The 27138-nt window shown below is 44.0% G+C and overlaps 1 protein-coding gene across 2 annotated transcripts in view; it reads left to right on the plus strand.

Annotated features, from left to right (window-relative positions):
* Positions 1 to 27138, plus strand: part of Efl1 (elongation factor like GTPase 1) — a 109511-nt gene that overhangs the window by 141 nt on the left and 82232 nt on the right. The window contains exons 2-8 of one of the 2 annotated variants that reach the window (XM_038313715.2): positions 702 to 811; positions 3107 to 3174; positions 6527 to 6611; positions 14734 to 14867; positions 15998 to 16135; positions 17651 to 17865; positions 26427 to 26550. In XM_038313715.2, the coding sequence (XP_038169643.1) occupies positions 721 to 811; positions 3107 to 3174; positions 6527 to 6611; positions 14734 to 14867; positions 15998 to 16135; positions 17651 to 17865; positions 26427 to 26550 (855 nt within the window). In that variant the 5' untranslated portion in view covers positions 702 to 720. Of the gene's footprint in view, positions 1 to 701; positions 812 to 3106; positions 3175 to 6526; positions 6612 to 14733; positions 14868 to 15997; positions 16136 to 17650; positions 17866 to 20994; positions 21045 to 26426; positions 26551 to 27138 lie in introns of those variants that run through there. The other variant, XM_038313717.2, reaches the window with a different exon arrangement.

Below are 27138 nucleotides of genomic sequence, written 5' to 3' on the forward strand. Positions count from 1 at the left end.
ACCCTCCGGAGGGGGGTGGGGGTCGTGTCGTGTCGGTAGGGCTGGGCGAGCAGGGCACAAGCAGCCGCACCTCGTCGGAGCCTGGGACCCTCGCCGGCAGCGACTCCCGGAGCCCGAAAGGAGGAAGGGCTTGCAGACCTCTGTTTATCTTTTCTTTTCTTTTTTAATGGGATGGGCGATATGTCACGCACCTGCTGTGTCCCTAAGCACGTGATCCGAAACTTTTAAGGACATTCGGTGCAGTCTCGGGGCCGAGGTCCTCTCGCCTGGTGAAAGTCAGCCAGCTTGACAAGAGCGACAGACTTTCGGGAGGGCTAAAGTGAGGAAGGGGGAGATGCCCACTTTTCCCGTGGTCGTCTTGGGCCGGAGTGCCCGAGGGCGTGCTGTCACCTAGCTGGGTGTCTCTCCCAGCTGCGTGATTCATCGCGCCGCCGCCAATCCGGAAACTCCCAGCGCACTCCACAGGTATCTTAAGGGTGTGTGAACTTTGCAGTGGAACTTGGGCCAGTACTGCCATATCCCGTCGGGGGCAAAGGGAATTCGATGTGGCTAAACATTCCTTGGGTTCTCAGCTGAGAAGTCTGAGGTGGCTGATAAACACCAGCATCTGTTTCTCAGTTTGTTCATTTTTATGGCTGTTGTGGTTGTTTTTCCCTGACCCTTAAACTTCGTATCACTTGTAATTTGCGTTTACTTTCTAGTCCCAGGAAGTAAGAAACCATGGTGCTCAATGGCGTTGATAAGATGAGTCAGCTTCAGAAAAACACTGCCAACATCAGGAATATCTGTGTTTTGGCTCACGTTGACCATGGTGAGACTCTTTTAAAATGACTTTTTACTAACGAAGGAGACATGTCTCCCTTTGTTTCGTTGAAGTGATGAAAGCCATGCTTGCTAAGATGTTGTGTGTGTATGTCATGTCAGAGACGCGTCTGTAAAACGTTTGTAGTAATCGGGTTAACTGGTGATTAGCATTCTTCTGCATAGGATTTCATTCACCTAATGCTTTTCAATTTGAACTTGAATTTTTGTTACATTATGGAAAAGTTTTTGAAATATTAAAACATCTGTGGGCATGGTAGAGGGTATCTCCTAGGAATCATATTTAATTCATTGCCTACTGCATGAGCATCTGCTAAGTTTGCGGCGTTTTGTTAGATTTATGAGGAGCTAGACATCTCTGAGGCGGCCACCTGCCCAGCTGTAGAAGTTTTAGGGACGAATCAGGCCAGTGTGATGAGATTGGGAGGCTGGGGAATGATAGGTAAGAGTTTTGAGAACTGGAGGATTGGGTCGCCAGGTTGGGGCAAGACACGTCCTTTGAGGAGGGAGGGGACTTTAGTGATAGGTGGTGACGAGCCTTAGAAGTGGCAGTGTGTGAACAGGGACAGGAGGAAAAGATACGCTTAAAGTGTAGATACTTTAAAGGCCGAGTTAGCTAACACTTGTTTGTGGGATGTGTATAGACATTTCTTTGACCCCATCAGATGGCTTCCTTCTGAGTCTGCTCACCAGCTGAAACTCTTTCTTGTAGTAGCTGCCACTCTGGCCCGTGAAGTCAAAACTACTCAGCCGTTCAAAGGCGAGGGAGTGGACTCGGGGAAGAGGCAGGCTGGGTCTTGTCCCTTAGTGCTGTGAGGCCTGCAGGACTGTAAGAGACGGGTTCCCTGCTCTATCCCTGCAGTTAGCCATCTTAAATGCCAAGCCCTTTTCAAATATCCCCTGGCCCGTTTGAGCTTCAGTGTGCAGCCTGTGTAGTGAGAATCTCTAGTCAGCAGTGAAATGCTCCTTCATGTTTTTTATTAGCATGTAATGAGCCATTGGATAAAAAAAGCCAGGGCGAAGTACTCGAATAGTAGATGAGATTAGATTGGTAAAAGTGCTTGTGTGGGTTGAAAGACAGAAAAGTGACCTGGTGACCCTTGTCATTAACGTGAGCTCTGAAGAGAAGGTTCGTGGGACAGAAACTGAGAGAGAATGGATCACTTTGTAGGAAGAGCCAACCGAGACTGTGTTTTGTATACAAACCAGTGACTGACCTACCCCGGGAGTTTTATGAATATATGCACCTGTTTGGAGGCTATGAGGGCTAGCCAAAGGTTTTACTTTGTTTCTTTTTTTTTCCTTTTTGTTTCTGTTTTGTTTTTGCTTTGAGAACAAAATAGCAGATTCACTACTGTGTATGTATCCAACATTGTTGTTCCAGGAATTCCACCTTAATAATAGGAAGTCCCCTCTTTTGTGGTACATTCCAAGGGGTGTATGTTTGCCATGGGTAAAATGAATTCTACTCTGTCACACAGCAGGAAAGTGATATTCTAGGGTTATATATTAAAACACATTATCTCAGCTCTCTAGACAGCCTGGGATTGGTCCCTGGCTCCTGCTATTACACAGTTTGCACAGTTTATTTATATATTCACAGTCTACAAAAAGCTGGATTGAAGGAAAAATCCAGTCATTCGTTAGGCCTACCCAACTGTGGAACCTGAGAGTGCCCATGCTGTTCTTTAAACGCAGGTACCTGGTTATGCCACTTGAAATTGATTGGCAATAGTCTGATAAAGGTAACTGTAAATGTACATTTGATTATGCAAAGAGATTCTTGTATTGTAAAGTAGATTCCAGGTTTAGTTTTGAACCTGGGTTGCTCTTGCCGCTCCAGCGTAGCTCTCCAGAGGTTGTACTGCAAACAAGAAAACAATTTTCTTAGGAAAGAAGTGTGACAGCAAAGGCTGTCGAGGGTCACACATGGGTAGCTATGACAGTAGACTTTACCTTCCTGAGGTAACTGCTGTTGTTGTCCTTGTGTCACTTTGAGCCCTGAGAGCCTGAGTTTATCAGTGCTCAGCTGTGCGGGGCGGTTGGTAAGTTACAGTAACTAGTATAAACACTGGAGAAAATGGTCTGTCTCGTAGTGATTTGCCTCACCAAAGTCATACGTTTCACTCTGTAAAGTCTGCCTCAATTTAAGAAAATGTCTGGGCTTAAAATTAACCTGACAGCTTTTCGAGTGAAATTGGTGAGGTCCCCAGGTAGTAAATATAGCACTGTAGAATGCTAGCCCCTTTAAACGAATGTATTGTAACTAATGTTATTTTCACAGGAAAAACCACCCTTGCTGATTGTCTTATATCTAGTAACGGAATCATCTCCAGCCGCCTGGCAGGCAAGGTATGTTGTTAGATTTGGTAAATACTTGTTGCATTTTAATGAGTATTAGCTATCTATAATGTCGCGATCCCTTTGCTTTGTACTTTAGTGATCTAAACATGTAGGAGGAACTGGCAACCCATTAAGTTAAGATAAAATAGGTATTGAGAAAAGTTCACTTGTATGTTGCTTTTTGTTACATCGTGTTAATCAAATATTGTGTAAGGGCAGAAGTGACTTGTGGCGAATCAGCACTTCCATGATCTCAAGATTTCATGGGTGGATATGTTGGCTGGTGTGAGAGAAAGGCAGAAAAGCCTTAAGTGCTGGAAAATAGTGAGAATAAAGACCAGCTTCTGGGTATTGTGCTTGATTTGAGTGGAACTTATACTTAGAGAACAACATAATGCTTCAAATTGCATAAGACCTTGAAGATTAGCCCAAGGCATGCAAAAACCAAAGGAAGACTGGAGAATCTGCTGCAGACACTGCTTTAGGGTTGATGAGATGGCCGCATAGGCAGAGGGCTTGCTGTGGGGCCCCATGTCCTGCATGAGACTCTTGGGATCCACCTGGTAGGAGGGGAGAACACACTCTTACAGATTCTCCTGTGACCTTTGTGCAGGGTGTGTGGGCATGAATAATGAATACACACACACACACACACACACACAATTAAGTAATACATTTTTAAAAAGAGAGTTTGTTCTAGCTTTACGTTCAAATGGTTTAAGATCATTATCTTTGTAGTCTCAAAATAAAGAAATGTTTCTCTCTGAAATGAACCAGTACATAATCAACAGGATGAGGATTAATGAGATGGGAAAATAGAGAAACAAAATTGAGTCAGCAAAATAGTCCCAGGAGACTTAGAAGATTATTGGAAATTTGTGTGGGAGCCAGCAGGTTGTGTTTAGTAATGAAGAACTCATGTTCTCCCAGCTTGCGGTAGAAGGACAGTACCCAAAGTAAGATGAAAGAAGGTAAAGTGTAAGGAATTGAGGTAGAAAAGAGATGCTGTGTAGAAAACACCAGGGACGCCAGAGACGACAGCTAACAAATGTAAAAATGATAGCCACACTTAAGATATCTACTCGGCTCTAGCGCGACTTCCGTCACCCCTCACTTGCGAGAGTGCAGCACACCACACGGTAATGAAGATGTAAATAGTAAGAAAAGCCGTCAGGAGGAGGTTTGTGAGAGCTGCCATGCTTGCTGCGTTTTCTGTAGAAATAACTTGTTCTAAACTATGACGTTTACTAATTAAAATTACGACAGTGTAGACATTTGTGCTCCCTGTGACTGAAGCCTTATTTTGCTTTTTCAGGTTTAGTTTTCATTGTTGAAGCACATTTGGCGCTTTGAGCAGCTAATGCCACTTTCTGTGGCTCACTGTGCCTGGGAAATGTGTGAAGTGCAGCATGTATAAAGAGAGAGTTTTTTTCAGTGAATGACTTAAGATTTGTAGAACTGACATTATTGGCAAGACTGGTAAAGAATGAGAAATAGATGATACTAAGAAAGAAATGCACTAGAGATTTAAGTAATAGATTATAACAAACAGCTTCATGTCGATAAACCTAATACTGTGATCATTTAAGAAATTGTTTTGGTTGGGAAAAATCTTTCACTGAAAAGCCCAGGTGGCTTAAATACTTAATTAAACATGCCTGTCCAGTTTAACAGTGTATATGATGGTAGAAGAACAAATAATTTTTAATAAAAATGTAATTTTTTAATTTTATATTCATTGGTGTTTTGCCTGCATGTATGTCTATGGGAAGATGTCAAATCCCCTGGAACTGGAGTTACAGACAGGTGTGAGCTGCCATGTGGGTGCTGGGAATTGAACCTGGGTCCTTTAGAACAGTAGCCAGTGCCCTAACCGCTGAGCCATCTCTCCAGCACCACGAACAAATAGTTTTAGTTCTACTGGAAACAGTAAAAACTACAGAGGAGAGAAGCCCAACAATGGGGCATGCTCACTAATATCAGTCCCATCAGCTGGGAATGAAATACTGTTTATTGCTCATCTGATTTAGAAATTGTTGAAGTCATGAAGAAACCAAAACAGCATTTCGCTGTTGAATGTGGGCTGGTCTGACTAGTGGGAACCACTGGGACGATCTGGTAGCACTGAAGATGTGAGAATTCAGTGATTCAGACATCTCTGTTCTAGACAATGTCTAAGAGACATGATCCCAACTTCTTAAAAAAAACATTTTTAGACTTGTTTAACTACGTACGTGGATGTTTTGCTGCGTGCATGTCTTTGTCCTGTGGATGTGCAGTGCTGGTGGAAGCCCGAAGGCAGCACAGGTCTCCTGAAACTGGAGTTAGTGAACAGTGGGGAGCCACCATGTGGGTGCTGGGACTTGAACCAGGGGGCTTTGGAAGAGCAGCCAGTGCTCTTAACCACTAAGCCATCTCTCCAGTACCGACGCAAACTTCTTAACAGCTCAGTTAGTCACTGAAAAGCAGTGACTTCACATATGTTCGTCCCTGGTAGATGGATGAGTAAGTGTGGGTTTGTGACGAGAACCTTATAATAATGAGTGACTCATAGCTATTACCATCCAAATGGTTGACTTGGGCAACATTGAACAGCTAAATAATATTGAAGAACAAAAATGTGATTTTGTATATATAATTCTTTTATTTATATAAGACTTAAAGCTTGAAATTCAAAATGACCTTTTTCCAAAGCTGTAGGGATGGAAGTATTTCTGAAAACTAAGGAATCCGTAGGATGAGAAAGTGTGGCAGTCCCGTATTGGCACATTATCCTTAAGGGTTTCGATTGGAAGAGATGAATCTATATGAAGTTAAGAATTTATAATGGAGAGAAATATTGATGTACTGCTAAGTAGGATTTTTTAGTAAGCAGTAGAGCCTTGGGAAAGCTATGGGATAAGTTTTGATACTGTAATTATTTTTTACTGTTTCCTTCTTGTAAAAAGGAGAAAATGCACACATATTTAAAATCTGTTACTTTGGAAAAGAGTAAATCTCCTCTTCCTCTGAAGACCTCCTGCTTCTTTGGGGCCTCATCAAGGGCCTCAGGATAGGGAAAGAAGGCTGCAGGGTGATGAGCAGAAAGACCTCAGATGCCCTCGTGATGTTTTGAACCTTTTTATCCTTCCTGGCTGAGAGGCAGCTGAGCAGCGCTCTGGGAAGCTGTGTGAATGCGTTTGTGGCAGCTACCCTCAGTCCGTCTGTGCATTCCCTCAGCTGACCTCGCTTCTCCAGCTCCTTACCACCCCCAAACCCACAGGGGCCACATAGAGCTTATAAATTTGAATTGAAAGCTAACTCCATTTTCATGTTGCATTTTCGTCACTGGAAAGTAACAAAATATGTTGTGCTTTTCTAGTTAAGGTACATGGACAGCAGAGAAGATGAACAGGTCAGAGGGATCACCATGAAATCCAGTGCCATTTCACTACACTACGCAGAAGGTAAACACGTCTGTGTTTTAGAGAACTCGGTTTTCATCTTTCACGCCCCTCCCCTTCTCCTTCTGAATTAATCAGATGCCTCGGTTTCTTTGCTTTGTATTCCATGCATTTCATTCTGGCTACTCCAAATGATGTGTTGTCAGAGTCCGCCTGTCCAGGCCTGGATGCGGATGGGGACCTCTGGCTGGCGTGAGGGCAGAAGAACTGGTAGTTCACAGCTGCCTCCCTCCACCAGGTGACTGTGTGGATTTCTTCACAAGGAAGGTCAGGAGCTAGGACTTGGCTGGCACATCCTCAGCCTTCCCTTTCCTGCCTGGATTCCGCTTCTGCTCCATGGCCGGCACATGAGACTTGGAGCCCTGGTTCCGTAGCTGTGGCTCGCTCTGACCACTGCCACCGGTTGCTCTGATCAGTACTAGCTTGTCATTCTGTAGTGATGCAGGAATTCTCTGATCAGTACTAGCTTGTCATTCTGTAGTGATGCAGGAGTTCTCTGACAGAAATGCCAAACAAAAGCCATGAGCTCTATGTTCACAAAAGGTTTGTATTGGTGAAAACATGCCAGTAACTTAAATGTTAAGAAGAGAACGACTAAATGAATTATTATATCCATGCTGCTTGAATGCTTAATTATATAGAAGTATAATTATATAGGTTATTTATAATTATATGAAAATGGTATATTAAGAGACAGAAAAGTCAATTGCAGTCTTTCTGTGAGGTATGAATGTGTACATGCTTCTGGAAGGATACATTTTACACCGCCAGAGTAGATATTCCCAGAAACTAGATAATGATAAAATTTGTGCTTTTCAAAATACATATTTTTGTACTGTTAGAACACTTTATACAATTTGTATATTTTGATATTTTGAAGAAAATAATAAAGACTTATTTCCCTAATGGAGTGATCTGTGGTTCATCCTTCACAGTGTGGCCAAGGAGCTGGAACCAAGGGAGGCACTATGCGGAGCGTGGCTATTTCATTGACATTAGTCTTTTAGCCATTTTTATATCAAACTAGTTTTGGAACTTTTAAGCATACCAATCCCCAGTGTTTAATATTTCAAGTATGCTCTTTTTGTTTAATGCTACCTCACTTATTTTAAGGGCTCTAATCCTGTTCTTGACTCAGAGAATGGGGTCACAGATCTAACCGTGCTGCTTTATAGACTTGAAGAGATTGTAATCTTTATTGCCCTTTTAACTTCAAGGTTCCCACCCGTCCGCCTCTGCTCTCACTGCCCTTGCCTACTTTTTTCAGGTTTTACTTGCATACCGTGAAATTCAGCCGTTCCACGTCCTCACTGTCTTTCTGATAGAGAACCCTGGGGACTGAGTGGCCTAACATGTTTTGTTAAACTCTGGCTTTGGGAAGCTTGATCTTAGAATGTTCTAGGTACATGATTCTTTGGAGGTTGCACAGAAACAGAGATACAAACTGCCTTGAGTTGGGGTGGAATGATTTATTGAATGTAAGTTAAGAATAACTAGAGATACTTTTCATGTAGCTACCTCATAACTTGATTAAGTGGGCATTTGGGGTTCACCCAAGTGGCAGTCACTTGTGCCAGGATTCACTTTGCAGCTTTTTCTGCAGTGGAGCCCAGGAGCAGGGTCTTCTCTCTGGGCGAGTGTGGTGAGCAGGTTCAGGATTCACACTCACTGTGGCTTCTGCCCTGTGGCTCTGCCTTAACTCTCCAGGGACTGAGCCACAGGGCACAGACTCCATCTGCTCCCCACAAGGCTACCCAAGGCCAGAGAGTACCAGAAAGTGTTTGGTGGCACAGGCCTCCCTTTCCTCCTGTCCATGTGTTAGTCTAGGAGGGAAGGATTCCCTGTCCCTTACTTGACTGAAGGATCAGATTTTATTTCCCCTCTTGTGACATGGCTTTTCTTCTGTGAAGCATGTAACTGCTGCCAAGCTTAAGACAAAACTGATGATGGTTGAATTCTGAGCTAGATGTCTCGTGCATGGCTTTGCTTATCCCCAGAGCATCCCGCTGAGATGGCTGTCCTTAATTCACTTATGCTCAAACTGGACTTCAGACATCAAGAGAATTGATGAAGGACAGTAGTTTCTAGAAAAAGGACAGTAGCAAGCCTAGGAACCAAGTAATTACATTTCCAGTCTGCTCACTTGGATCAGGAGGCTGTTGGGAGCTAGGCTAGGCCCCCACTAATTCTTCCTGAGGCTTCGCTTCTTTCCACCACAGATTTCCTGGGATTACTTTTGGGCATCATGTGGCCAGCATTGCCCACATGCCTGTTGTCCTTGGTCACTGCCCAAGATGTAAGCCACATGGCCCAGCCTCTCTTATGGCCTCCTTTCCATATTTCTTTGTGATTCTCACACCTCCCTCAGCCTGCTACTACTATTCCTTCCTTACCGAAACTTCCTCTGCAGACTTCCCAAGACAAACATCATCACGCCCTCAGCATCTCTGAGGATGTCCCTCTTCCTCGTTCCCACCACATGCTCTCCTCATGTTTCTTCCGTGCTCCCTGTCTCTGAATGAGGACATGAGTTTGCCATTCTTGCCCAGACTCTCTCTCCAGTGCTAGGTCTCTCCTATTTTCACTCCTTCCAAAGCACATCCCACTCAGCTGCTCCTTTGCCTTAGTATTCTGAACTCCTGAAGGCGCCCAGTTTACTGATGATTTGACACCTGGTGCTGATTTCCTTTTTCACGCGACTTCTCCAAGATAGTGTTTACCATCCCCTAAAATGACTTCTCTTATGGGTTGGCCTTTGGTAACAATGCAGTTTAGTTTTCTGCTTCCTCGCCTGCTGCCATGGCTGCTTTCTGGGTTCCAGCATCACCTGGCACTGCCTGTCTCTGACATTTCAAATTTAAACAGTTGTGGTTGAGCCTGATCAGGCACATTTCTCCCACCTACTTAGGAAGCTGTATACAGGAGGATCACTTGAGCCCCTGAGTTTTAGAGCAGCCTGGACAACATAGATCCCAACTCAACAACAACAGGAAGTTCAACATGTGGCCAACCAAGAAGTTAAAAACTTCCTAACAGCTATCAAATCCCAGTACTCCCATCCTTACTACCTTTCCTTGCTCTTTTGCCCACACGGTGAGGTACCCAATTTTATTTCATAGAATTCTGAGTTTGTCAAGCCCCATGAGCCTCTTACTTCCTCTGTGCTTCCTACAGCACAGGGTGTCATTAACTGACAGTCTTCCCAGCATCCTCCTCCAGCATCCTTTCTGCTGCTTTAACCCTCTAGAGCACTCCCCCCAAGAAAACCCCATCTTGATAAAATATGTTCTCTAAACTTCTCTTCAGACTTGCCAACTTTCCACCTCTTTCTAGAGGCCTCCTCAGTCTCCCCAACATTTGTCTGAAACCTTATGGCAGTCTTCAACATACCCCTCAAACTCCTTTCCACGAATTCAGCAGACATTGTTATTATCTGTGTTGCAGAAAAGAATTTTCAACTCTTTGCCACCTTTCCTTAAAATGTAGTGGTCTATCATCTCTGCCTATCTCCGTCTTTAGGAAAGACCTGTGCTCTGGATTCATGCCCCACTTAGGGTCTTTTCATCCGTATATTTATCTTCCCCAGCTCTGGCCTGTGAGTCTGCTTAGCCACACAGCTGTCCATGTACAGAGCCCTTTTTCTACCCGAGGTCTCCATTTTTCTTCCTGGCTTGAGTTTAGTACTACTATTCTCTGAATTGCTCTGATCAGCCCGGCATCTTACAGTAAAGACACACTAGCAAGGTGAGATTTGCAAGAGGATTGGGCCTCAGTCTGTGCCTCCCCTTCCAGGGTGATGATGTAGCAGAGGGAGGTGCCAGCAAAGAACCGTGACCGTGTGGAGGTCCAGCTGCTTGGTTTATACCAGAGCAGCAGAGCTTTGGACAGAAGGCTGTCTCTGTGATGCAGGAGTTCAGGCTGTAGCCACAGTCCCGCTAGCTGCCGGGGACTGGGATTTTACTGAAGGATACCAGAGTGAATGAAGGAGACCAGAAGCAGTGCTGCCAGGTCCAGTTTTTTTCCGGTTGGAGGCAGATCCAGAGAGGGCTTTCGGATGGGCTTATACAGCAAAGCAGCACCTCATTTGTCCATTGCTTCTAAGTCATTAATCTCTCCTTCTGGAACCTCACTCTGACCCTCCATCCGAGTCTGCAGTTACCTGGTAGTGTTCTCTCACTTCCGGGTGCCTGGGAAATGAGGCCATGGCACTGACTGGCCCTGAGTGCATCAACAGGGATGAGGTTAAGACATTTATATTATATATAAATACATGCGATGTAATATGTCTACAAATGGAAGATGGACTGTGTCTTATGTCTTATAATTCTCTTATATAGTAAGGTGTGTTAGATTTCTGTTGTAGTTACTATCTGACGTAATCAACTTAGGAAAGGTTTATTTCGGCTCAGGAATTTGGAGGTTTTGGTTCTTGCTTGCTTGTCTGTGGTTGACATAGCCTATCAGGGATGGGCCATGTAGACAGGGAAGCATCTCACTAGGAAGTGAGAGAGGAAAAGGAGACTGGAGTCCCGCCAGCCCCTTGCAGGACTCTCCCTGGATGACTGAAGACCCCTGGGCCTCACCTCTTCCGGGTTCCTCTGCCTCCTGGTAGAGCCCAGCTGAGGACTCAGCCTTTGGGGGATGCCGCCCCAGACTCCAGGATAGCTCTCTTAGTTGGTTTGTCCCGTAACTTATTCATTGTTTTACACTCTACAAGGACGGTGCTAATTCAGAAACGGCGCAGCTTGTGGAGGGAGAGCCGCAGTCCCTCTGCAACCGCCCTGTGAGTCATGTACATAGTGTGACTGTGACATCTTTAGGAATGTGTCCGAAATAACTCAGTTCTGCCCTTTCGGTCACTTAGGTTCAGCATCCCTTTCCTGCGCCAAGTTCAGATCTTCATCCGAATGCCGAGTTTCTCTCTTGTTGAAAGTTTTCCTCTGAGGCTTTCTCCTGTGCTCTGGTGTTCGTTCACCTGTCTTGTTCTGGAAGCAGACTGCTGAATTCCTTATAAAAAGTTCTGTTCACAGGAGAGCTTTAGCCAGGTGCTGGTGACAGCTGGGTACAGCCAGAACAATTGCCCATACCATCTTATAGTGACAGGTGTGACAGAGTGTTTCCCCGCTACCCCATTAGCAGAAATTGAGAGATTTCTACCATAATTGACTTCACGTTGTTTGATTTTCCTTTTCTCAATTGCTGGCTACATTTTTTTTTTTTTTAAAAAAAAGTCTGTCTTTTTAAGTTGGTGCTTCACTTATTAGATCAGTCCCCTGTCATGAGAAGGTTTGTTGAGAATGCCGGGCAAGAAGGCAGCAAGGTGTGTGTCTCCGAATGCTACAGTAGGGATCACTGTTAGAGATTGGAAAGTCCCGACCACCCTCCCCTCACTTTGACACTTGCTCCAGCAGCATCAGAGAGCTCAGGAGGAAGGATTCTGTTACAGTTTGGGGAGACCATTCAGCATTCACACAAAACTTCTAATTCATAATTCTCATAAAAATTAATTCTTATCAGGTGGTAGTGGTGGTGCACACCTTTAATCCCAGCACTCGGAAGGCAGAGGCAGGTGGATCTCTGAGCTTGAGGCCAGCCTGGTCTACAGAGCGAGTTCCAAGACAGGCTCCAAAGCTACAGAGAAACCCTGTCTCAAAACAAAACAAAACAAAAAAATTCTCAAATCAGTAAGCAAAAGGGGCTGGGACTAAAGCTTTGTTGGTAGAATGTTTACTAACATACACAAGACCCTGGGTTTGTTCTTCAGCACCATGTGTTGGTGTGTTTGTGTGTGCCTATAAATCTTAGTACTCAGGTGGGGCAAGATGATCAGAAGTTCAAGCCTGTCCTTGGCTATGTGGCAGGTTCAAGGCCAGCCTGCGGCACATTAGGACTTGTCTTTCATATTATGTGTGTCTATGTGTAAGTCTATAACATTTTTATGTGTGTTTTTTTTTTAAATTTGACCCTCATCCACACATTAGCAGAAGACATAACAAATAGGTGTTTGAAAAGCAGCTCTGAGTAGGTGCTGACAGAGGAGCTGCATGTGTGGACTTCTCTTTAAAGGATGTGGGTCTTCTTTTCCCCTGCCTACGAAACAGAACAGTTAGGATGGCAAAGGCATCAGAAGCGGAGTTGGAAAGCCTGGCTGTTAACTGGCTGCAGCGCTATCTCCTTACCGTTCATACATTTGAGAACCTTCAACTTCAGCAGACTGACACACTATTTTAACCCAGGCCATCTTTGGACATTTAACATGTTTGTGTGCTGTGTGCTGCAAGACTCCCTGTACTGCCTTAATTTATGTGTTCATGTACTCCTATTTTCAGAGTGTAGCTTTTTCTAGTGAGGCACTTGGCGTGTCACTAGCTTTCTGTGCCATTTTAGCCCCGCGTCTGCTCCCCCTGAGTGAACTTCCCAAGGTCTGGAATTGGATGCATGATTAGACAGACATAGCTGGGTGTGTGTTCGTTTCTCTCAGAGTTGCTAGAAGGTCTGGAGCCCCACTGAAGGGTAAGGGCAGAGGTGGCCTGAGGGTGCTGTGTAATTCCCGTTAGAATCTCTGACGAAGCTGAAAGAATGCTCACCTTCTAAGACTTCTTACCCAGGAGTGGGGAAGTGCTTGTTAATTGTTGACCCTTGCGTCTGGAGACTGGCAAATGGAAACAAGTGTGTCTAGTTCCCGACCTGCAAAGTGCAGTCTAGGACGCAGGCGTGCAGACCGTTAGCTATCAGTGTGGCCTTGGATGACTTTCACTTTTGAGGGCTTTAGGATGTTCACGCAGTGAAGGGCTAAGCTTCCTCTTGGTGCATCCTCGGCATGTGGAAGGGCGGTGTGCTGCCTGAGTTAGCGGTTGAAGTTATGATCACTGAAACTGAATGATTTTTACAACTCTCAGCTTCTATTTGTTCATTTAGTCAGGGTTTAGCCCTCCAGACCTTCAACTTGAGATCCTCTCGCCTCAGCCTCCCAAGTTATAGGCATGTGCCGCCCCACCTGGCTGCCTCGGCCATTTTGATTGTGAGGCTCAGAGTGAGGTCCTAGAGATAGGTATTTGTGTGTGCTCTTGTGTCCTCTGTGACAAGGGGGCTTCTACTGTGGAGGGCTGAAAAGAGACTTAGAGCAATGACGGGCACAAATAAGCGAGCCACAGATGGTAGCTCTGGCTGTGGTGCTGCGGTGGTACTTTATCTTGTCACCCCACGTTAAGTTGTTGGGATTATATCCCAGAAAAGGTCTTTATGTGGTCCGTAGATTGTACCATTTAGCCTTGTAGTAATCCTCTAAGGTTGCAGTTAATAAGCACAAAGTGAAGGGAAGGAGCAAAAGTGAAGTATCGACATCAGAGCATTTGAATGATTGATTTGACTTTAAAATTGTATCAGATTTGGCCATAATGGGGGTTAAGTGCAGTATTCTGCAGTGCGGTTATTATTCACATGGCTTGTTGAATTGTGCCACTGTTAAATCTCTGTATGTGTTGATGACCAGTTGTCCTGGTGTGCCTGGGGCTTTGGTGGTGTGTGAATTTAGAGCTCAAACCAGACAGAGTCGAGGTGTCCCCACACTGTGAGTGCACATTTGTTGGGGATTAAAGGAGGTGGAGCCTGCACTACCTGGCACGCAATACCTGCTCCTCACAGTTTTCTGCAGTTTAGATTTGAGTCTCACTGCTCTTCTTACAGTTTCAAACACGGCTCCTTGAGAAAGCATAGGAGGAGTTTGAATTCGGTAACCACTTCCTGTTTTAAATGGGCATCTGAGGCCCCTTTGAAGAGCTTTCACCTCTGAGCCCTTTAGCGTTTGTTTCTTTCCAGCTCAGCTAACTAATGTATAAAATAATAGAGCTAGTTATCTCATAGATGATCCCGTATGTGTTGGGTGTGTTAAACGTCTCTAGCACAGTGATAGGTACACACTAAGCTCCTGATGAAGTTCTTTAGTGTTCGCTGGAGAGGCTGTTGGATTCCACGTGTGCAGTGGTAAAGTTGGAAGGATAGCGGCCGACTGAAGCTTTGGCTCCCGGAGCTTTGCTCATTCTTTCTTAGAAGCGTCTTTCCAAGCTTGCAGGAAGAGGCTTGCTTGCCCACACAGCTGAAAATGTGTCTTCAATTTTTATTTCAGGTAATGAGGAATACCTGATAAATCTGATAGACTCCCCTGGCCACGTGGATTTCTCTTCCGAAGTATCAACAGCGGTTCGCATCTGTGATGGGTGCATCATTGTGGTGGATGCTGTGGAGGGGGTCTGTCCACAGGTGAAGCCTATGGGCCGAAATGGTCTTATGTGTGGCTGGCTGAGGAGGGTGGAGAGGAGGAGGCCCTGCTGATTGTTCTGTGCCATCAGCAGACGGTGGGCTTTATATCTCACATCTGACAATGTTCCAATTTCTGATGAAGTTTATCCCCAGAATCTTAATGAGGTCATAAGAGATAGTGACCACTCTTTGATAGGTGCATCTGGGATATCTAAAAGCAAAAGTGGGAAAACGTTAGGTGTGAGAGGGACCTGGAGGCTCTGTTCCAAATGGGAAAGTTTTCAAGTCATGCAAGGCTGTTGGTAGCATGGTATGGAGCTGGTTCTCCCTAGACAGGACAGTTGTCTTCTGCTGGAGTCTCGGAACGTGTGCACGAATGTGCGCACACATCCTTCCTACTTCAAACATTTTTCTACATCCTTAATCCAGTGTTTCTATTCTTGGCAAAGTTGCAAGAATTTGCCACTAAGGCCCGAGTCAATGTGTAACTGGTGGCAAGTAAAATTCAGAAAGGCTAATTCATTTCTCGTAATAATTTTTTTAAACTTGCATCTCATCTTACAAAACAAGCAAACAGAAACCCAAAATCCAAGATCAGTTTTGAATTTTCCTTAGTATATATGTTTTGTTTTAATGCTTACAAAAAATTAAAGGTTTAATTTTTTTAATGGAGGAAGTTTAATATTCCAGGAAGATGTGCTCTAATTATACAGCCTCTGTGCATGTTCCCCTGAGGCCACAGGGGGCTCAACTTGAGAAGTACAGCCTTATCCTGTGCAGTGTTCGTGGCATCTGATGGAGTGGGTGACGTGAAGACAACCGAATAGGATAGTAGAATAGTGGTCACGTGGAAGGCTGTAGGATTAAGCAGGGGTGGGTCCCTTCTGGGACTGTTGTATTTGTCGCCTGTCTGTATGTTATGGTAGGCATTTGTTCTATGATCCTTTAAATGTGTGTGTGTGTGTGTGTGTGTGTGTGTGTGTGTGTGTTTGCAGAGCGCCTGGTAAACATGTATGTATGTGTAGTTTAGTCTGGGTGGTTTAGTGCAGCCTGAGAATGTGTTATTGAGATTTTCTAATGTGCCTTAGTCTTTGCAGATAATGAGTGTTTTTTTGCTTTGTTTTTATCAGACACAGGCAGTTCTGCGACAAGCCTGGCTTGAGAACATCCGTCCTGTTTTAGTGATTAATAAGATAGATCGCCTGATCGTGGAGCTAAAATTCACCCCCCAAGAGGCCTACTCTCACCTCAAGAATATTTTAGAACAGGTACAGTATTCTTTAGTGCTTTAAAATCGGGCTGAGAAGCTGTAAGGCAGTGTGCAGTATGAGGGGGTATTAGGAGAAATATATTTATTTGTAAGTTTATCACATAAGACTCCTGTCTGTTGGATTCACCAACTGCGCAGAGGGGCAGAACTGGTGTGCTCTTGGGAGTTACTTCTGTTTCCCACAACCCATCAGTGTCAGACTTGGACGGTAGGCTCTCATGTTGAAAATTTCTGCTTTTTGGTTTTTTGTTTTGTTTTATATATAAAAATAAGTGATATATTTTTATGGTATTTTTGTTTTTAGATGAAAGTTTGTTTAGGCATCGATTTGTTTATTTAGCAAGCATCAGTGTAGATATATGCAGTGCCAAGTGTCCATGGTATCTGAGGGATGATATCAGTGTATAGGGTTGTATAGGATGGGCACACTGGAGTCCCTGTTTTCAAAGCACTCCCGGTGTAGTGAGACAGACAATTGAGACATTTGAGAGCAACCAGGCGCCCCCATGTGATTTCAGAGCACAGAAGAGAGCTGCTCAACCCAGTCTGAGCCAGAAAAGAGAAGACAGTCTCTCAGTGAGACCCTGAGATAGAGGAACCATGAATGTCTGCTGAGTTGAAAGTTAGAGGAAAAGCATTCACAGGAGACAAAACAGATGTGCACAGTCACCAAGACAGAGAAGGCATGGGCAGTGTTTCCATCAAGGAAATTGTGTGCTATAGCTTAAGATTTGAGAGAGCATGATGCAAATTGGTACAAAATGGGACCTGGCAGAAATAAAAGGAAAAAAAAAAAAAAACAACGTAAGCCTTGCATTTTAAAAATGTGAGGCCTATGTTGTGCAGAGGAATTTAGACGTCTTTAAGAGCACCATGGATACGTTTCTTTGCTAAAGGGAGGAAAGACCAGTGTAGGGCATTGAGAGGGACTGGGTGTCCAGTCTGGCTCCCTGCACAATAGGAAGAGCTGTAGGCATGGCCTGCCTTGCAGAAACACCATGAAGAGTGAAGCGTGCTCGCCACAGTGAGCGGCTAGAGAAGAGCCGGCAGCCTTTGTAGATGTAAGCAGAGCCGAAGTTAGGAGATGGGGACTGGCCGGGATTCTGAGTAGCAGGCTCATCTTTCACTCCGAGGTGGGAAGTAAGATGACTCACTTGAGACTAGACACTGGAAAGAGGGATGGAGAGTGCTGGGAACTGCAGACAGCTGGTTCCGGAACTAGAAGGGCTGATTGAAGTCTGGGGATTTGAATGGGATGAGTTCTTAGTGAAACCTCCCAGCACTAAAATAATCCCCACAGATGGCCCTTCAGAAGCCTTATTAGAAGCCTTCGGTTTGTTGGAATTTGAAAGAACAGTTAATATGTGTAAGTTATTTGTTGATTGTAATGTCAGCTGCAGTGACCCAAGCTGTGACAGTGGCTCTAGCCTTAGTCACCGTTAGGCAGTGTGTTCCCGCCCACACGTGTCCTAAGCAAATGAATGACACTTTGCCATTTCGCCATCTCTCCTAGATTAACGCACTTACAGGAACTCTTTTTACTTCTAAAGTCCTAGAAGAAAGAGCAGAGAGAGAGACAGAATCCCAGGTGAAGACCCATTCCGAACAAGGCGATCAAGTGTACGACTGGAGCACTGGCTTGGAGGACGCCGACGACTCTCAGCTGTACTTCTCCCCAGAGCAGGGCAATGTGGTGTTCACCAGCGCAATAGATGGCTGGGGCTTCGGGTGAGCCCTTCCGCTCTCTTGGTGTTTTAACTTTGTTCCTGTGTAGCCGTAACTTCATATCACAGGAAATAATGGAGTTATGTTGTACCCTCTGCTCAGTCCTGCCTTGCCTCATGCTTATGCCGTGAAAATGGTAAGACAGAGTCACTTACTGAGCAGTAGCATGGACACGGGCCAGCTAGAGACCTCTCTTAATCCTCATGGAGCTTCCGCACGGTGTCCCGTGCAGCTCCATCTGCTTCAGCCCAAGCCATGCATAACCCAGACTGGCACCATTGATGGCCTTCATTTCTGTAATTTGCTATTTTAAGAATGTTAGGGAAATTAAATCAAAGCAGTAGGCTATAGTAGAGCCAAATAACTTGGAGCCTTTTTGTTTCTTTTTTACTCGGCATAATTTTCTTGGTACTGATACAAATTGTTGCACATATTAAAGCTTGAGTCATCTTTTTCTGAAATGCTTAGAACCAGAAGTGTCTTATAGTTAGATTTTTTTTTTTAATATTTACATGCACACAAAGTATCCTGGGGATGGGACAGAAGCTGGGATCCGGTATTCACTTGCATTATGCACACATTGTCTGATGTAACGTTGCCCAGCCTTTTAAGTTTTGACTGTAGCTGAATGTAAAAGGTCTTGGGAAATTTTCTACCTATGGTGCTGTGTTAGTACTTAAAAAGTTTGAGATTTTAGATTTTGGATTAGATGTGCTCATCCTGTAATAGTTGGTCCTTTTTTATCTCCCCAGTGGTATTCAGTAGTATAGATTTACCAGCTTATCTGTTCACCCACCAAAGACCATTTGGATGCTTTCCTGTTGGGGCCATTATAAGTGTATGGCTATGCCAGGCAAGCACTCTACCAGCTAAGCTCCATCCCCAGCCAGGAAATTTAGTTTGTAAAGAAATTACCAAACAGCTCTCCGAAGGGCCTCTGCGCCTTCTTACATTCCCACAGCAGTGCCTTTATGGCCTGCTTCATGATTTGACATTACTGTTGTTATTCTGGTCCTTCTCTGGGATGTGTGCTGATAAGTGTGGTTTGAATCCACTTATCCCGACAGCCAGTGCTGATCAGTCTTTCCCTGTGCTGATTTTCCACCTCTGTGGTCTTATCTCTCTTCCTGTCCACTTTGTCTAGTTGTGTTTCTGCAGCTCTGTGTAAACTGTAGGTGTTGGGCCTTTGACCTGTGCCTTGAAAGTATTTCTCCTGGTCTGTGGTTTGGTTTTGCATCCTCTTGGCTGTGTCTTTTACAGAACAAAGATTTCAATTTAGGTGAATCGGTGTCTTAGTTTGGGTTTTTATTGCTGTGAAGAGACACCGTAACCACAGCAACTCTTATAAAGGAATCATCTAGTTGGAGTGACTTGCTTACAGTTCAGGGATTCAGTTCATTATCATGGCAGGGAGTATGGCAGCATGCAGGCAGATGTGGTGCAGGCTACTTCATGACCAAAAGGGATCAGGAGGTCCACTGACTCCCTGGGAATTATCCTGAGCATAGGAAACTCAAAGCTTGCCCCACAGTGACACACTTCCTTCAAGGCCATACCCACCCCAACAAAGCCACCCTAACAGTGTCACCATCCTATGAGATTATTGGGGCCAATTAAATCATCCATGCAACCACAATCAGCTTACCACGTTTTCTGAGTTTTACACTTTGAATCCAGTTGAATAACTGCCTCCCTGAAGACCCTGAAGATTTCTTTCCTTTTTAAATGTTTTTATTCACACATGTACATACTGTATTTTTATCATACTCACCATCTCTTGTCCCCCATTATTCCCCTTTCTCACCAGCCTCTCTTCCACGTTCATGTCTCTTGTGGCGTTCTTGTTTACATCTAAGTCTGGTTCATTTTGAGTTAGTAACTTTGCGTAACGTATGTGGCTTGGATTGAAGTTGACTTTTCTAGTTCGTGTCGTTGTTGGAAAGGCTGTCCCTTGTTGAACAGTTTCTGTTGTGCCTTTGCCAGAGTTACTTGGTCTGTTCTCCTACCCTAACCTTAGTTTAGTTCCTTTTTGGCAGTCCTTTGTGATTATAAAGCTTCTGTTCATCGACGAGCAAGTACACTTATTCCAGTGCTAACAGAGGTTAATATGGAAAAAAGCTATATTAAGTATATACATATGGTAGGCATTTGATTTGAATTATTTGATTAAATTCTCATAATAATCTTTGAAACCCATCCTGTCGTCTAAGGTTTAGAAGCACTGAGGATTTGTTCAGCTTTGCTCAGCTGCTAAAGGACAGAGTTGATATTAACATTAAAGTCAATCTTAGGTTTATTTTTTTAAAACCATGGTACTTCTCTTAGATCTTCCCTGTAGATTAGAGACCTAACCCTGACTTGTGCGTGCTGGGGCTCTTTTTAACAAATTATAGATTATAGTTAACCTTAGTCCTTGTGCCTAAAAGGCTATGGTAAACCTAAATAAATGTAGGCATGAGTATAAGGAAAGAATGGGGATTATGAACTTTTCCTGCCTGTGCCATAGCTTGGTGAGGTCACATTCTGAAGAATAATAAGATTGGACCAGAGTGATCTCTAATAAAGTTACCATAGCTAGGCATAGAGGTTCATACTTAATGTGTCATTTCTGCAAGGTGAGGCAGAAGGATCACAAGTTTGAGGGAGAATATGAGCTAGCTGCATAGAGAGTTCTAGGTCAGCATAAACTATAGCCAAACTCTTATCTCATAAAAAGAAAAGAAAAGAGAGTGATTCACTCTGTTCTATTACAAGCTCAGCCCTGTTAGTGCACGAGTTGTGAGCGTTCTGCTGGTGAACCACAAGGTGGAGGGCTTGTCCACAGTAGTGATTGTCATAATTCCATGGGTGATCCTCATTTGAGTTGGACAAATTGGAGGAAGCTCTCTGTGGGTGGAGAAGGAATAGAGTCCTGAATGGAGAGAAAAAGGGTAACTTCATATCCCTTTCAGATTTCTCCAGTCTTAGGTATTACTAGTCGTCACTCTCTGTGCTAGACAAGGTTGGATGGGTCGATGGACGGACTCATGTCTGTTCTCAGCAGGGTTAAGGTAGCTGAGGAGAAAATGCTGTTGGAAATGAGAGAACACAGACTTTGTCCTCACAGTTGTCCTCTGTACTCAGTGGGTGGGACGTTGGCGGCTACAGGTATCAGCAGAGGTAGAAATGAGCACAGTAGAAAGGTTAGAAGATGGTTCTGTGTTTAAGTATGGCTAGAGGGTGGACCTAGTCTGCTGCCTAAGTGTGAGCCTTTAATCAGTCTTAATCCGGGAACTCTGCCCTGGGGGAGAATGCTTGGGAACCTTGAGCTGTTATTTTAGGTTACAACATGGAGGCCACCGCCTGTAGGATAGAAACAGAGAAGAGGAGACGGTGGAAACACCCTTCCTAGTAGCTTTGCTCGTCTCTGTGCGCCAAACCCAAGCTTCCTGCAGTGAGTGTTAACGCACTGGGGGTCTCTGAGGGCAAAGGATGTGTCTTGGCCATGTCCCATAATGCAGTTGTCAGTCAGTAAGGCAGAGGGTTATAGAATTTTGGAATATGTTCAGAAGGCATTCATGGGAGCTAGTTTGAAATTGTTCTGTAGAGAAAGTTAATTAGAATTCAAGAATGGAGAAGCTGTGTTCTTAACGTCAGTATTTTAAGCGTCGGACTGTTCTATCCATAGTGACAAAGAGCGGATGGAAGCGCTGAGTGACCGTGGGGGATGGGTCGGTGCTAATGAGGATTTTGTGCTTGCTATGCAATAAAAACTGCGAGGAGCGTCCAGAGGAAGATCTGAAGACTTCACGCTGTCTACATGCAGTAATGCTGGGCTCGGGAAGAGTTCAGGATGGTGGCCTGAGCAGCAGGGCAAATGTCTTATGATCTGTAGTTCTCACAGAGAGTATTTCTGATAGTCTTCCCACTTTTAGAATTTAAGATGGGGCATTTATGTGACTGTATTCTAAAATATAAAAGGAAATATAACTTGATTTAGGTAACACAGATTAGCATATTTTAAAATTCTGGAGACATGAAATCAAAACCACGCTGTACTTCCTCTGTCAGTGGTCTGAGGTGACCTGTAGAGATGGTTCGCTACTCTCTTGACACAGAAAACCCTACAAAATCATGCAAATCAAGAGGTTCAGATCTCCGTGCTCACGTTAAGAACACCCATGTCGTCAAGGGTCTGCATGTCCAAATGCCACCAAGCCTCTGAATGATGTCACCTTAAGCCACGTGTGCTGTTCCAGTGGCATAATGGTGGCATCAGTTGGTGCACCCAGCTGAAAACAGGACTGGTGACCAAAAAGATTGCTGAAGTTTTGCTGAATGTGCTTAAAAATGCAGAGAATAATTGCTCAGCTTATGGGTCTAATGTAGATTCTCTAGTCATTGAACTTATCCAGTGACCAAAGACTTAACATGCGCCGACGAATTTACAGAGCTCATGCCCGGATTAATCCATACTCATTGCAAAGAACCAAGTTGTTCCAAAGCCACCGAAGAAACAAAAACAGGAATAAATTCAGCATAAAAATAAGTGCAGATAAAAGAAAAAAATTCAAACTAGAAATCCTCCTCATCTAAACAGTTGTGGCAAATACTTAATATTCCTTTATTAAATTTAAGAAGGAAAAGGCCATCTAGAAACTTGCCACATAAAAGATAATGATGTAAAAACACAGTGAACAGAGTCCAGATGCTGAAGGTTTGACTGGGAGCTGCCAATCAAATGTGCACAGAAAGCGGAGGTGCTGAAGAGCGGCCTCTCTGTCAGCAGGTGCAGGGCTGACCTGCTTTCTGAGTTTCAGGACAGCCAGGGCTGCCATTCCTTGTTGGGGAGAAAGAGAGTAGCACTCTGTCCACTGTTCTCTATTGGAAAGCTGCAGATGGCTCCAGGTCTTTGGAATGAGATAAGAACTTACAGAGCGAAGAAGAGTTTCCTATTTCAAAAAGGGAAAACAACAGTAACTAGTATTATGGGCTTTATAGAAACTAAAATTTTGGGAAATTAAGAGGAAAACTTCTCCTAAATGAGTAACTGCTTGATCATTTTGAAAGTGAAGTTTGCACTGTAGCAAATTACAGAGAAAGTAAGAGACACTTGAGCGCTTCGGAACCTTGGCCGCTAGAGCTGTAATTTGGATTTTGACCTCTGGGTATTTTTCTCTGCCTTTGTCCTCAACGAGAAGGGTCAGTTGTTATTTATTTTCAGCGGTCTGTCCTTTTTGCGCTTTCCTGAGCCACTGCCTGATGGGATGACCTCAGCATTTCTTCCTTCCTCCCGTGATTGTTGCCTGCAGCTCCTGCAGCTTCTCATAATATCACTTAATTCATCTCACATTAACCTCTGACATGGGAAGAATGGTCCACAGGTGGGTGTGTGTTTGTGAGTTCCAGGACGGCCAGGGCTACACAGAAAAACAAAAAACCAAACAACAACAACAACAAAAATTCTTCAGTATGCTAACTTTGGATTCCTTCCTCAGTGAGGAGAATGGCTGGTTTCTGATTTTTCCTTTTCTTTCTTTTTTAAAATGAATTTAAAAATAAACCTGCAGATTTGGGGTCACAACAAAATTGAGAGGAAAGTACAAATTTCACAGATACTCTCATCCATACGTAGATTCTCTGTGACCATGATCCTTCACCAATGTAACTCATTCGTTGTCATTGGTAAACACGCACTGACACGTCTTCAGCGCTCAGAGACCCGTTGGAGTTCACCTGTGGCCCTGTACCCTGCATTATCATCCATATAGAATAGTTTGACTTCTCCAGAAATTAGCAGTAAATATTAATGCAGATTTTGGAGAAATATATCTTTTTGAAAATGTTTTAAAAACACAAAATAAAACCTGCTCAGTAAGTAACTGTTGAATCAGAAAAAGTTTACCCGAGAAACTTCTGTAAAGCATAGGATATGGCCAACAAGATAAAATGGCAGCCTACAGAATGGGAAAAGATCTTCACCAACCCTACATCAGACAGAGGGCTGATCCCCAAGATATACAAAAATCTCAAGAAATTGGTCATCAAAAGAACAAATAATCCAATAAAAAATGGGGTACAGACCTAAACAGAGAACACTCAACACATGAATCTAAAATGACTGGAAGACACTTAAGGAAATGTTCAACATGCTTAGCCATCAGAGAAATGCAAATCAAAACAACTCTGACTTCCATCTTACACCTGTGAGAATGGCCAAGATAAAAAACACTGATGACAGCTTATGCTGGAGAGGATGTGGGGTAAAGGGAACACTTCTGCACTGCTGGTGGGAGTGCAAACTGGTACAGTTACTTTGGAATTCAGTATGGCAAGTTCTCAGAAAATTAGGAATTAAATCTACCTCAAGTCCTTGCAATTGCTCAACCATACCACAAGGTCATGTGCTCAACTATGTTCATAGCAGCACTGTTCGTCATATACAGAATCTGGAAACAACCTAAATGCCCTTCTACTGAAGAATGTATAAGGAAAATGTGGTACATTTACACAGTGGAGTACTACTCAGCAGAAAAAAAATAATGACATTTTGAATCTGCAGGCAAATGAATGGATCTAGGAAACACCATATTGAGTGAGGTAACCCAGACCCAGAAAGACAAATATAACATGTACTCACTCATAAGTGGCTTTCAGACATAAAGCAAAGAAAAACCAGCCTAAAAATCACAATCCCAGAGAACTTAGACCGCGAAGAGGACCCTAAGAGAGATGGATATACATGGATCTAATCTACATGGTAAATAGAAAAAGACAAAATCTCCTGAGTAAATTGGGAGGTGGGAATCATGGGAGAGGGCTGAAGGGGAGGAGAGAGAAGGGAGGGGAGTGGAGAAAACTATAAAACAATAAAAACAATGAAGTTTACACCATAGCTCCGTCTGTCCATTCCTGCCTCCCTGTAACCAGTGGCAACCCCTGGTGTCTTAACTCTTACATAGTTGAGGCTTTCCTAAAATGCCGCATAGTCAAGTCGGCTGTGTGTAGTTTTTGCTCGTTGGCCTCATTCATTTAGCAGTGACCACTTAGGATGCCTCCATGTGTTTGCTTAGTGCTGAGTCATCGTCCCTGCTCTGGTTGTACCACAGTTTGTCTGTTGACTCGTTTAAAGGACACTTTGCTTGCTTGCTTCAATTTTTGGAAATTGTGACTTGAACTGCTATAAACATCCATGTGCTGCATGTGTTTTTCATGGACATATGCTTTCAGTTTATGTGCATACTAAATACGACTGCTGCCTCCCAAGTGAGCGTGTTTAGCCATCTAAGAAGCCACCAGCCTGTCTTCCCAAGAGGTGGTACTATGCATTCCTACCAGTAATAGTGGAGTACCCGTTGTTCTACACCCCTGTCGGCGTTTCATGGTGTTGCTGTTCGGGAATCGGGCCATGCTGATACACACGTAGCACTACATTTTCCTGATGGCGGGATGTGGAGTAGGATTATAGACTTTTTTTGCTGCCTCTCTTCTTTGCTGAGCCTGCTGGCTTGTAGAGGAGCACTGACTGTTTATGCTAGCTTTGCTTGTAATCTTGATTCAGTTGGTTATTAGCTCCACCAGCAGTTCTGTTGGTTCTTTTGAATTTTTCCACATGGATGTCCATATCACCTTGAACCAAGGATCGTTTACCTTTCTGGTCCTTGCAGTTGTAGCTCTGGGCGTCGTGTTGAGGAGCTGTGCCGAGGCCTTTTCTTTCATCTTGTTCCTGAGTTGCATCTTCTAAGATGCTAGGGCTTTGAGAGGTCTAGACAAGCTTTTTTTGTTTGTTTGTTTGTTTGTTTGTTTGTTTTTTCGAGACAGGGTTTCCCTGTAGTTTCTAGAGCCTGTCCTGGAACTAGCTCTTGTAGACCAGGCTGGCCTCGAACTCAGAGATCTGCCTGCCTCTGCCTCCCAAGTGCTGGGATTAAAGGCGTGCGCCACCACCGCCCAGCTTTCTAGACAAGCTTTTGATAATGTGCACTATTTCCTGAGCCCTTTAGCCAGAGGACGCCCTTCACCTCTGAGCTGGTTGACTCCTCTCCAGTGGGTGGAAACTTGGTGCTAACTGGTTTCTCTGTGGGGGTTGATGAGAATTGAGTAAATGTACATTCGTCACTGATTACTCCAGGATGCTACCTCTCTAGTTTTGGCAGATTAGGGGCTCTAGATTAATTTCCCTTGTGAATAACAGTGCTTATAGCAGTGAAGACCAAACATAGTTTGTGTAATTAGTAGAGTTACGATTGGTGGCTGGCACCTTTGCTTCCTTGGCCTCCTTACTTTTTGTCAAATTTCACACGGGAGCTGCAGCCTACATTCTAATTCATGCCAGTGCATAGAATGTTGGGCAGTGACACTGGCCTCAATGTCACCCTGCTTGTGTTTGAATCCCAATCTCACTACCTATGGAATATCTTTGTTTCATTATCCCTTTCTATAAAATGAGCAAACTTCGTAGGACAGTTGAAAATATTAGGGTTAGTAGTACGTACAAAGTATTTTGAATAGTATATGGCAAAGAAGCAGTGGCGTGTTAGCTATGTTCATTGTTATTGCTATAACATGCACTGTTGGTTCTCTTTCAGAATTGAGCACTTTGCCAGAATCTATAGTCAAAAAATTGGCATCAAGAAGGAAGTCCTTTTGAAGACCCTGTGGGGAGATTATTATATAAATATGAAGGCTAAGAAGATTATGAAAGTTGATCAGGTAGTGTGGTCTGTGTTGCTTAGATTGTTGGCTGTAGAAGACTTGTACTGTATAACTTTATAGAAGCATCTCAGCCTTAGCTTGTGCAGAGGAGTTCACGGAGGACTTCATGTGGCACAGAAGTGGAAAAGGTGCACAAGTCTTGTGCTCAAGCACTATTTCTGTGAAGTTCCAGTTTTAAATACTGTGTGTGTCTATATACATGAAAAAAAATAAAGTCTGCGATGAAAGGAATGTCCTGTTCTTATGAACGGTTTCCCGTGTTTAAGAACGTAAGAAACCTGAGCGTAGGAAATGGAAGCCTGTGAAGAGAGCCCCACGCTCTGAGTGAACTCAGCTCGGAGCTTGGCTGTGGGCTTTTTCGATGGTAGTTGTGGGGCAGCCGCTGAGGTATGCCCCGCAAACGCTCACATTGTTTCAGCACCCCTCTGGTTCCTAGAGGGAGAGAATCCGTGGCTTACTGGTACTGAGTTATTGGCTGTGTAGAGCGTGACTTTTGTCTTTACCATTGGATACGTCCTCTAGCATAAATAGGCAGCGCTGGGGTGAGAACGCGGCTGTGTCAATGTTCAGGCACTGAAGCTGACA

The sequence above is a fragment of the Arvicola amphibius genome, chromosome 12 (assembly GCF_903992535.2).
Source record: "Arvicola amphibius chromosome 12, mArvAmp1.2, whole genome shotgun sequence".
In the NCBI taxonomy this organism is placed as follows: Eukaryota; Metazoa; Chordata; class Mammalia; order Rodentia; family Cricetidae; genus Arvicola; species Arvicola amphibius.